Here is a 12,628-nt window from a genome sequence, read left to right as displayed (position 1 = left end):
CAGATTCGGGCTGTATGGAATGCCTGATGTGTAAGGGATAAAGTACTCGCTAAATGATGTGGGGCACTGGCTTGAAGTATGGATTAGAAGGATCAACTAACCTGCTGCATCTGTAGTGCTCGCGGCTTCATTTTCATGCTTGACAGAAATTGTTGTAGGCTGGACCAGTTCATCTGGAATTGAGCTTATGATCCAGTCCCAGATGTTCCAAGTAATTGATGCAGTCTATGTTTGTAAATCACCGAAGGGAGACTGGCAGTCGATGTCTTAGAAGGCACAGGATGTGGGAGTGACTTGGGAGATGTAAGGAGTTCATCTACTTGTCATTGTTTTGCTTGAGCACGATTTTGCAATCATGTCATTATAAACAGTGTGGTGTGAAAGAGGAACTGTTAGCAGTAGTTAAAAAACATACAGTATCTGTTAGCAATACTTGAAAATGGATGTAGGAAGGGCACATTTTTAACCAAAGTCAAAGTTTAAAAGTAGTTTTATTACAGATGTTATGTTCTCTGGTTTGACTATTATCAATCTACTATAAGACACTGCGAGTTGGTATTAACAACCCTAGTAGTGTTAGATATGCAAGATCTCGATACTGATGCAGTATGGAGATTTGCCTTTATGGACAGCTTTAGTTCAGCGTTACTGCAGGGGATCCAGGGTTTTTCCCCCCTGTAGTGTTACTTGGGGATCTGCTCTAACATTAGGTAACTGCTGATTGGCTGCTTCTGAGCAGCCTGAGTAGATGATGTATATTCTGTTTCTGCAGCCATGTAGGTGATACTACATTTCTTTCTTCTGTTAATTGACTGTGACTTACAAAATGTTAGATATTAAATGTCATATGAATCCTATTAATCTTAAGACCAGCTAAGGTAAAGGCTTGAGTTGCAGGAACAATAATTATATTTTAATTTAATTTTCTTAAAAAATAAAATATTTTTCTCTCTAGATATGAAAAATTCTAAAGTGTCCTTTGTTCCTGGATGCATCTTTAATTACCCGTATTACTCTATAACCAGTCACAGTAAATAGGTTGTTCAGAAGTTTTTAGCATTGGGAGTACTAGAATGTTCTTTGAGTATTGAGTGATTATAAACATTTATCCTTTAAATTATCTGAATACTTTAAAAAACATATTACATACTTGTAATCTGGCCCCCAAGAGTAGTGCTACAAGGCACAAAGATACCACGTATCTTTTAGTACAAATTGCATAGTTGTTCTGAAGAATTTTAGTATTTAAGCTTTTGTGGTGGTTCAGAGTTGTGGTCTGTGTTTGTAACTGAACAGCTGTGTCTGTATTTAATCTTAGAATAACTTTGGTAAACCCCAAGTTTTGAACGTGTGGTAAACTCTAGGCCATACAGGTTGGTTTGGTGATTATTTTTTTTTTAATGAGAAACTTTCCTTTGACGCCTGAAATGTTATGTAGAAACATATAGCTGTTCATTGATACAAATTCACTTGCTGCATAGTACCTGCAGCACACTCCTCTGCAGTACAGATCCCTTTATTAGAAGAGAAAAATTCTAGTGCTTGGAAGTTGAATCTTGTGTTTCTAGCTTTCTTAATATAAGAACAACCTTTCCTTGAATTTTATTTTTTTTTCTGCTTTGAAGTTGTTAATCTTTTCAGCTTGTACCAGAGCAAGAACACCTGCTGCTCATGAGGTTTCTTTAGGAGCTTTTGGCGGTACTAGATTCCAAGCTCTTCTTTGTGGGGCGTGATTACCTCCAAAACTCTTCTTTCCCATTGTGATTTAAAATGAAGATAATGAGTACAAGAACAGTCTAGTGAGACTTAACTGAGGTTCAGTGTCTTTCACTAATTGTGTTTTTCATTCAAGAAATTGTGTACATTGCTAGCAGTTCATACAGCTTTTTATCCCTCTTTTTAGTAGCTTAGGGCTTTGTTGTAAAATGCTCTTTGGATAGTGCTTCCTCAGCTCTCAGGTGTATTTGTGTATGTAAAATTTAATACACTGAAAGTAGTGTTTGGCCTGTAAAATTACCTAGAATGAAAATTATCTAGCCATTCTAGAATGAAAAAGTGCTTGCATTCTTCAGATAGATTTGTTTGGAACTATCAGTTGTATTCAGGCTTTCATGGCTTCTGCTGTAGAAGTTAATTTTATTTGCAGACTGCATGAAACTAACATTACAGTCACCGTTTGATACTGCCAGTACAGCCGTCATCACGCTCTGCACGTTGGCAGTCAGGAGCTCCAGCCCTGGGCCGTTGGCTGACCAAAGGCACGTAGTAAACAAGTTCTGGCTCAGCTCCCTTGAGCAGAACTGCACCTTGTTTATACCCTGCGGGATAAATGGTTATACCTAGAGCTGGGGTTTTCTGTGATGAAGTATATGGAAATGCTTTTATAAGAGGTACAAACAAGTATATTGTTGTGTGTGAGTGAGAGCACATGGAAAGCAGATTGTACTGGAAGCAAATATAATGCTTTTGTTTCATTAACTGCTATAAATACAGACTTCAGGTTTCAGATCTTCAAAAATACTGTTAAGCATCTTTCTGAAAATGGAACGTCCCGAGAGATCAGCTGGGGTTATGTTGTTAATAGAGCCTAGGGAAATATAAGTGTAAAGGTCCAAAAGAAACCTCTGGTTTCTGTAAAAGGTAGTACAAAATTTTCCTGCTCATGTTTATTTAAAAGAAAACAAACCCCACAACAAAAGCAGCTCTGTGGTGTTATCACTTTAGTCTTAAAATAATTTAAAAATATCCCTTTCACCCATTAATTTAATATATTTATGGTACTATGCTTTAATTTTGGAATGCTTTCAGTGACTGTACTTTAATTTTTAACTCATTTCAACATAAATCATAAAGTCCAGTTAAGAACGTCTATGTATCAGTGGTTAAGATGAGTTCTATGTGTCTCAAATACTTACACATTTTAAAATAAAAAGTACTTATGTGAGAAGCTAGGTTTTATGTGGACTAGAAAGTATGAAACTAATAGTGTAGGTTTTTAATCCACTGTTAAAAATGGTTTAAATATATGAAAAAAATTCTTTAACTAGGCAAATTAATTTGACAGTATTACCAAGACCATTGTTTAATATATTATCCTATAATTTATGCAACATGTCAGTAGCTGGGAATGTTTGCCTTTGCATTTTTTTTGAAATTCTATTTTGGGCTTTAGCAGTAACTTCTACAATTCTCCCTATTCAATACTCCCTAATGAATAGCTTGGTAAGGATAAAATTAATTTATCTGAGCCTTTGGTTCCCCAAGTATGCTGTTGTTTGGGGTTGTTGAGGTTTTTCTTGATGAGGAGTTTTTGCATAAATGAGCAAAATGCTCACTATTTTTAAAATTGTTCTGCAAATAACTTTTTTCCAAAGGCGGCTTGTGCAATATTTGCATATCAATGCTGCATTGTGGTGCTGTTGGATAGTAATGTGAAAGTCATCCTGTTTTGTTATCAAACAAAAAAACCACAACCCCTGCAGCAACAAAACCATTTTTATTTGAAAAGCACATTTTCACTTTTGATTGGTTTTTATGATAGCATATTCATGTGTCAGTGTTGATCTCTTCAGGCTCCTTAAAATCTACAAGATATGTCTTCATGTTATTTTAAAATTACCTGTAATGTTGCAGGTGCCCTAGATATTAACCATTACTATTTACATTTCCATTACAGTCTTTAGTTCATTATACTTAATCTGGCATTTGGATTAGTGGTTTTCCCTGATAAAAACCTTGATGTCTGGTTCTATTTAAAATATGGGGAGTAAAAGCATCAGGAATCGAAATATATTCTGCCTCAGCCCGTATGCTGAGCGGGAGTGCTGTTTCCATGGCAACACACAGGCTCCTGGGGGGGAGGCTGGTGTCTTTTCCCCGATTATGAGAGTTTACGTATCCTAGCACCATTATTCTTAGCAAGTTTCTCTTAAAAAAAATCAGTGTTTGTAGGAGAGAAGCAAATAATGTTAGTGCAAAATGTCAGTATACATCCAGATGTTTCTTGTGGTGGTTTGTTTCTTCTTCAATCGTTAAGACCCGTTAGTGCAACACACAGCTTTCGCTCATGCTAGAAAAATGTACTAACTACAGCAGCAGTGATCTCGGACATGTTAAACGTGGGGTGTTCTAACGTTTGGTGCTGCAAATGCAGTCGGAGAAAATGTTGCTTTACCCTTTTAATGAAAGCTGTCTTCCTTTGGGAGGCTATATTATTAAATATAGTTGACATTTCACTGGGAGCAAGTTCTGAATAAGTAAAGGGTAAATAGTCACTGTTCCAGAGATAACAAGCTTTGCAATTAATTTTATTGTTTTTAGAAACAGCAGGTTTTAGAGCAGGTAATATGCTAAATTGGTCTTCTATTACTGTAGTGCAGCTGCGTCTCAACCTCGCCCATTTTATTTATTATAGGAACCATAGGCTGATACGTTTTCCATGCTCAAGCTTATAGATAAACCCTTCTTGTGCAAGTGGATTGGGAAGCCGTTGGAATATGTTGGGGTGGGTTTTTTTTGGAGGCTGAATATTTTGTATTGAGGCTATTTTATTTAGTCACTAGAGATTAATGTCTTTCTTGATTAAAAATACACAAAGCTGAAATTACAGGAAAGAGGAGTGCAAACCCCAGAGTATTGTCTGCTTGTCTGCTAATTTTTTTAATGAAGGATTGGAATAGTGGCAAATACTGTGTGTGGGAATGAATTTATTTGCATGGAGAATTTTCACCTTTTCCTCTGGCGGTGGCTCCCACAAGATGATGTCACCTTGCAGCTCATTGGTTGTGCGGCACCTAGTGTGGGGAAGGGAGAGAAAGATGCCGGCACAAATCTCAGTGGTGGATCTAGGGTGTTTGCGAGCAGTTTTTGATAGAATCTTTGATCAGTATTGAGAATTTACTGCATGTGGCCATGTGAGGTACTGGGTCCGTCCTAGGGTGAGGGGATTGAAGAGCTATCAGAGGAATGAGGCGGCTGATCTGCAAGAGGATCTGTGATTGTAAGTTGAAAAATCTGGGTGGAAGGAAAGAGACAGGGAGTGCTGGTTAGACACATTGTGGGAGGATGTGTAGCAGAAAATGCATGCATGAGTAAAAGAAGAAAAGGGAAGAAGCATTTGTCTTTTGTAGACTGGAATGATAAAAATTATATTAAGGGCTTTCCTTTGGGGGAAAAATTCAGAAATGGGCAAAAATATTCAATCTCCACGAGGATGTTTTCCCTTTGTGGGAGTGGATGTGTAGGATTCATTTTTATGTTCAGTTTTATAGTGGCTAATTATGAAGGCAAAATAATATTTTATAAGAACTTAACATGTAGAAAATGCTGTTTATTTCTCATTGTCGTTCTATTCCTAGGTCAGAGACAGAGGACAAAGTGATAAAAATTTGCTTGTATTTATACATTTTGTGATTTAAAAAAAAAATGAAATATGAAGCAGAATAATTGATTAGGAAATAAATATACATCCATTCTAATAGTTGTATTTTTATTTAATGTATCCTTTTTTAGACAAAAGCTTTGACGATGAAGAATCAGTGGATGGAAATAGGCCATCATCAGCTGCTTCAGCCTTCAAGGTTCCAGCACCTAAAAAGCCAGGAAATCCTTCAAACAGTGCAAGAAAGCCAGGATCAGCTGGTGGGCCTAAGGTTGGAGGTAATGTAAAGCTATTCAGATTCTAATCAGTGTTCCCAGACACCTTGCCAGAGCAGGCACAAAACAGAGAACTTTGAAAGGTGATGTTTAATTCATGACTGCAGTATTTTTGCAGAGCTGAAAACAGTACCAGGGCCCTGTTTTACGTAATTATTCAGATGTAAAGGTGTGTGCATGTTTTTGTGAATGTACATTTAGCTTAGAGACCTCTCATGTTATAAATAAAATTAGCATCTGGAGATGGCACTTGTGTTGGTAAAATGAATATATATATGTGCCCTTTGATGGAATCCACACATCACTTACCATGTATACAAATATACTGTGAAATTCTGTAGTAGGTCTGTGTAGATGTAATTTTAAACTGTAGATCTGCACTATTTCACATGGCTAGAAAGGACTAACCATCAGCCATGTACCTCAACAGAGGTGTATATTACACCTGAATGACTTCTTTTATTATTCCTTAAACTGTCAGAGTATTGTGAAATTGGTTTTGAAATATAAAAACTGAGGGCCAAAACCCTTGCCAGGATTTTTTGCATGGTAGACTTGGAAGCAGTATAATGACGATGCTTACTAATTATAATCTGTGAACACGGAAATCCGCATTTTTTTAGGGCGGGGGTAATCTAATAGAAGGAACTGTTTACTGCTAAATAAGTGACAGCTTTTTTGATGGTTCATGTACAGAGAAAAATACATAATTAAGAGGAAATAATACCATGCTTCAGATATGGCATTTTTATGAATAATTGATTCTTTCAGTAAGGGATTTTTATAATAGTAATTTTTTCATGTTCCTATTCACATAACATTCCCTTATGTGAACTGCAAAGCAAAGGTAAAATTTGAAATGATACACATGCCAAACAAGCTGCCTTAAGTATTTTCTTATTAATAAGATGTAGCTAATGTTTTGACAATTTATCATTTTTTTCTAATGTGATCTTCAGAATTCCTAATAAATTTAAAAGATTCCCATAGGGTGGGATCCATGCTGCCATAGTATAACTCAAAATTGATAGCACTATGAATCAAGAAGTACCACCTAAAAGACTTCCTAAAGGAAATTGTCTTGAAATTGACTCTTAGAATTTATTATTATACAAATAAATAATAATACTATCATCTCCTTTAGCCTGAAGCATGGTGTTTTCTGCATGCAAGACGAACATATATAGTACCAGAACTGAATGCGCAGGATTCCTCTTTCTTTGTGCTTCTTTTAATAATATTTTATTAAATATAGATATTTTTACTGTAAAATTGTTTTTACACGTAGACTTCCACTTTACATGCCCTGCAGTAAAAACATGGAGAGAGGAGAGCAGGGGAAGGGAAATACAAATAACTGCTCAACTGGTTTTTTCATTTTATCTAAAAATTCAGGAGTAAAGAAGATAAAAAACCCACAACATTACTACATAGGTTTTTCTCCTTTCCCTATATGGCCAAACTTAAAAAAAAAAAAAAAAATTAAAAAATACATGGAATAAGGACAAAATGTAAGCATGTCAAAACCAGAGAACTTTGGTCACTCCTTGCTTTATAGGCTCCTTTCAACTCTGCAAAATACTGAGGAGTGTTCACATATGCATCTGTTTCCCCTCTTTTTTGTTCTGTCAGTATGTCTGTAGTCAAAATTTGGAAAATTTAGGATTAAATGTTTGGCTGGCCTTTATAATTGTTGTTTGAATGTTTGTCTATATGTGCATCTATGGCATGGTTGTGCAGGCTGCTCTGGTGCATGGAGAATTTTTGCCTTAATATTTTGTAGGAAAGATGTTATGACTTGCTTCACCCAATGGCTAGAAGATGGAAATTTGTCTTCCAGTCTTCAGTTGTTCTCAACCACCTCTACTTTTTCCCTCTTGCTGTCTACCAGGGAGAAACTTTTACAGGTCCATTAATCTGCTCCTGCATAAGATTTCTTTCATTACATATAACTGTATGCTTCCTAGTTTAATACTCCTTTGGTGTTTTTTTTCTTCTTCAAGTTTTCCTTGAGCTGACCCTCAGTCTTTTTAGCATTTTCCATATGTCACCATTGACCAGCAACGCTATTATTGCTGTTTTTATTTTTAGCAGCCAGTCTTCATTTTACTTCTGCTGCTCATTATTTGTATCTTTCAATGTTTTTCCCATCTCCATACTTTTTTTTTTGAGGTTACTAGTGTTAAACTAGTTCTGTCTATGAACAAGCTTGCTAGCAGATAGAAATCTTAAATGTCTGCACTAAGAGAGCCTTACCCTTCTGCATAGTATTTACAAATCCTGGATCTCCTAGCCTAATAAAGAACACTTGTGTAGATGCCACATGTATTTCTTGAACAAGTCAAGTCAGTCTCTTCCAGCACTGAGGAGTTTCCCATAACATTATTGATAAGAACAATGATACTAGATGAGGCAAGAGTTCTATGTAGTCCACTGCTCCATCTGACAGTAGTCAGAAATGGCTACTAGAGAAATGTACGTGAAGAGAGCAAGTGTCAAGAAGCACACGATCATTACAGGACAAAATGCTGGGTTTAGAGAGTGTTTTCCCACAGAGAACCACAGTCTTTGAAGCATCCAGTGAGGGCGTCCTATTCTGCTTGTCTTGAGACTTCATGGATCTTTACGGCCACAAACAAACCTTGATGCTCTTTCACATTCACTTTTTGTAGGGTCTGCTTTGCAGGAGGCTAGAGAACACCTGAGATTTGTCTCCAGCCTCAAAATTGCCATCTTTATGGAGCAAATCTATGGTTCTGGAACTTGTCTGCTCTTGCTGTTTTACTAAGGCTCTGCCATATCCTGCAGTCCCAAATCCTTCTGCTCAGCACTGCATTCCAAGCCTGTAATCAGTGGGAATGTAATTTCTCACCCTTCCCTCATAAGCACTGGCTGTAGGTATTTCAGGCTCATAATTCCTCACCTCATGGTTCTGCCACCTGTTGGTCCTGCTTGTCTAAGTTTTCTCCGACTCTTTCATATATAAAAAAATATACATACAGAGAAGTTGCAGTTCAGCCTTGGATGAAGAAGTAGCAGCAGCTCCATTAACTGTGTTGCTTTTTCTATCCTTTTCACAAAAATCTCCATAGTCATGTCAGTGACCCACAGCTGAAGTAGTTCTTCGCTGCAGTTTCTTCACTTCATGCTTCTGTGACCAGACAGAACCGCTAGTGTAAGTAGAGGCTGCACTGAGCGTAGGCTGAGGTTACTGCAAGTTCCATTAATTTAAACTGCCTTTTACATTCCAGAGATCCTTTTCTGAGGATGTTGCTTTAGAAAGATGGCTTTTCCTATCAGCTGCAGATGACAATAAAGAAAGCACAGCTTTTTCCTGGTTCCAAAAGGGAGTGGAGACTATCCTGTCTTGAGGCTAAGAAAATTAAACCTCTTAGCCATGCTGCTTGCTTTCTTTTATGCCAGTATCTGCTGAATTATACCTCAGATACATGTGTGCTTGCGTTTTCATTGTGCAAGGTCCTGCACGCAGGTTGGGGCAACCCCCGATATCAGTACAGGCTGGGGGGTGAAGGGATTGAGAGCAGCCTTGCCAAGAAGGATTTGGGGGTACTGGTGGATGAAAAGCTGGGCAGGAGCCATCAATGTGCGCTTGCGGCCCACAAGGCCAACCATATCCTGGGCTGCATCAAAAGCAGCGCGGCCAGCAGGTCGAGGGAGGTGATTCTGACCTTCTACTCCACTCTGGTGAGACCCCACCCGGAGTGCTGCGTCCGGCTCTGGAGCCCTCAGCACAGGAAGGACATGGAGCTGTGGGAGCAGGCCCAGGGGAGGGCCACAAAAGTGATCCGAGGGCTGGAGCAGCTCTCCTACGAGGGCAGGCTGAGACAGTTGGGGTTATTCAGCCTAGAGAAGAGAAGGCTGCAGGGAGACCTTATTGTGGCCTTCCAGTACTTAAAGGGGGACAACAGAAAAGATTGGGGCAACCTCTTTAGCAAGGCCTGTTGTGACAGGACAAGGGGTGAGGGTTTTAAACTAAAGGAGGATAGGTTTAGACCAGATATAAGGAAAAAAATTTTTTTTTACTATGAGGGTGGTGAAACACTGGAAACAGGTTGCCTAGAGATGTGGTAGATGCCCCATTCCTACAAATACTCAAGGCTGGGTTGGACGGGGCTCTGAGCAACCTGACTGAGTTGAAGATGTCCCTGCTGACTGCAGGGGGGATTGGACTAGATGATCTCTAAAGGTCCCTTCCAACCCAAATCATTCTACGATTGTATACTCCATGGAGATTTTTCTTACTGAAGAAACAGATAATTCCACCACTGACCAGATACTCTGTTCAAATTAAAGGATCCATCCAATATGCAAAAAGAGGATTTTTTTCACTGTGTTGGGCAACTCCCATTTTATGTGGGAAATGCACTTTAGCACTGGAAATGCAAAATCATTCCAGAAAGGGCGGTGAAACAGCCATGTACGTTAGCAATAGCAGCGTCCTACTTGGGCTGGAATTCTTTCCTTGTGCTGGGAATGACTGCAAGACCTTTTTCTCAGCTGTAGGGATGGGAGAGCTTGTAGAACTTGTGTGTTGGCTGACAGGTGTGATTAAGTCTGTAGAAGACAGCTTGCCAGAAAAGTATCTGAGCAGGCAGCCTCAGTGGGGTACTGCCCTGAGGGTAAGAAATCCGGCAGACTGTTTCTCGTCTTGGCTTTACTGCTGGGAGGTGTTCAGACACTCACCTTCTTGCTTGTGCTGAACGAGAAATGATGGGTCTTCAACTTCATGGGGCAGTGCTTTGTTTGGCATATTTCTTATTCCATGGTCAATACAGTTAGTCCTTTGCCAGGAAATGGACAGCTACTTCTGGCACACTTGGTTTCAGCTCTTTATTCAAGGGGCAGAGCCTCTGGTAATACCCCTTTGCTCTAAGCACTTCTTACTGAGAGTGTGCACAGTGTGTGCTCTGCCCTTCCAGAAGTGGATAGTCACGGGCTTTTCTTGGCGGTATTGCAGCAGCTTTTTGATTGTAAGTGACACCATAATTTACAATAGAAAAAGACTTAAGTATGTTAGCCAAATGAGTTAATTCTTGTCTTTGTGGTTCTCTTGCAAATGTGAGCTCCCTGTTGCAAGTCTTCTAGGGAATTGTTCACTTGTATACAATTCAGAAGCTTTCTGTAGTCTAGATGTTAGTAGGAAACCTCAGTCTGTACCTCAGCAAGAAGATTGGTCTCCTTTCTTTTCCCAAAATGTCACTGCAAGTCAGTGGTCTTTAAAATGGGTTAAATGTTGGAATACTGATACTTCAGTGGAGCCATGTGGCATTTGGAAGAAAAGCTTGCTGATGAAACCCAGTCATGACAAAAATTCGTATTAACTTTCTGTTGTATATTTTGTGAGAAGCTCAGTAGGGCTGGAACATAATTCTTAATGTTGTAATTTGAAACAAGGTGGACTTTCTACTTTTGTCTTCAGTGGGAAGGTATTGCATCACTTATTTTTTTACCTGTCGTTTGCTGGCTTTTTTGATTTTAAAGTAGGCCAATAAGTGTATTGGCCTATTAGCATTATATTACATATTGCTTACTGTTTAGTACTTAATAAGGATGTTACACGTTTTGAAACAACCTATGTTGGTTTAGGATGAATCATTCAGTGATAAAAACAGCAAAGGGGATGTTATTACTTCAAGTGTCAGAATTATTGTAACTGCTGTTTAAAAAGATATTTTGGAGTAAGAATGTTGATGCCAAGCATGAAGGATATGAAGTGAAACCCCAAGGACATTGAGGGGTGTTTTTTTCTGTTAAAAAAATGCGTACAAAAAGAATTTTTTCCAACATAAAAATCGTGATGTTGCCTTCTTTTCTTAAACTGTTCAAAGAATCTGGTCCTCAATGAAGACTGTAACTGTGCCAGTTCGAGGTTTGATGCTGGTGTTATTGGAAATAACCCTCAGTTTTAGGATGGTCTTAGTTCTGAAAAGCCTCCTGAAATTTGATGATGGCTCAAAAAACATTAAAAATACCTCCTTTTAGGTAGAAATCAAGTAACGGGAAAACTTGGGTGAACCGGGTGGTTTTGGCAAAAGAAGGCTGTGAGAACTATAGTAACACTGTACATGTTTCTCTTAACTGCAGGAATATATTCTTAACTGTAGGAAGCTATTCCCAACTTTAGGAAATGTAAGTTTAATTTGTGTATCTGTCTATAGTGTGTTCTATTAGCATCATAATGTCTTTTTTTTCCTTCTCAATAACAGTGATACAGCTCTTTTCTGAGAAGTATTAAAATGGTACTGGTTTGCTTCTTTTGCATTTCTTTCCTAGAAGGAGACATTTCGAAGTGTTTAGATGCTTTAGTAGGAAGCAGTTTAAATGGAATGGCCCTAATATAACAAATGTGGTACTGAAAAATGGATACTTGCCATCCCAAATCTTAGCCAGGTGCAGTTAACCTCATTAAAACTACATACTGTAGTTAAGAAACATTTTTGTTAAGAGCTTCAACAATTGTGGAACTGTAAATACAAATTGTTAGTGAATGGACTTGAAACAGGGTCAGTTCGTGCTTGCTTTATTGTCTTCAGGCTTGTGAAGACAGTTCTGTGTTCACTTGCACAAAAAACTTCATAGTAATAAATGCCCATATTTGGGTTTGATGTTTTTATCTTTTGAATTCTGCAGAAAATATGTTCAGGAGTCTTTCCTCTAGTATTTGTTTATCCCTCATTAAGTGATTTCCAAAGTGCTGTATTTGTCATGCAGCATAAATTAGGATTTTTTTCCATATTCTATATTGGCTCTTTGTATGACATAAAACTGCTCCGAGATAACCTTGGTCAGCAAAGGATCCCTGACAATCTGTGGCACTTGCTTCCCTTTTTGGTTTCCAGGTTGGCACTTCAGGAGTTACGCTTCCTCACACATCATCAGTGGTCTGTTCTCCTTGGCCATTATAAATACTTGTCCAGTCACTGGGGCTTCCATTCCTCTAACAGATACTTTC

At 38.3% G+C, this 12,628-nt stretch overlaps 1 protein-coding gene across 23 annotated transcripts in view; it reads left to right on the top strand.

The window, feature by feature from the left end:
- Positions 1-12,628, top strand: part of CLASP2 (cytoplasmic linker associated protein 2) — a 153,989-nt gene that overhangs the window by 55,141 nt on the left and 86,220 nt on the right. For 19 of the 23 annotated variants that reach the window (XM_075083525.1, XM_075083523.1, XM_075083520.1 and 16 more), the window contains one exon: positions 5,512-5,658. In XM_075083525.1, coding sequence (XP_074939626.1) covers positions 5,512-5,658 — 147 coding nt within the window. Of the gene's footprint in view, positions 1-4,931; positions 5,000-5,511; positions 5,659-12,628 lie in introns of those variants that run through there. The other 4 variants (XM_075083531.1, XM_075083529.1, XM_075083528.1 and 1 more) reach the window with 2 other exon arrangements.

This window comes from Phalacrocorax aristotelis, chromosome 2 (assembly GCF_949628215.1).
Source record: "Phalacrocorax aristotelis chromosome 2, bGulAri2.1, whole genome shotgun sequence".
NCBI classification, from domain to species: Eukaryota; Metazoa; Chordata; class Aves; order Suliformes; family Phalacrocoracidae; genus Phalacrocorax; species Phalacrocorax aristotelis.
This window is presented reverse-complemented; position numbering and strand designations above follow the sequence as displayed.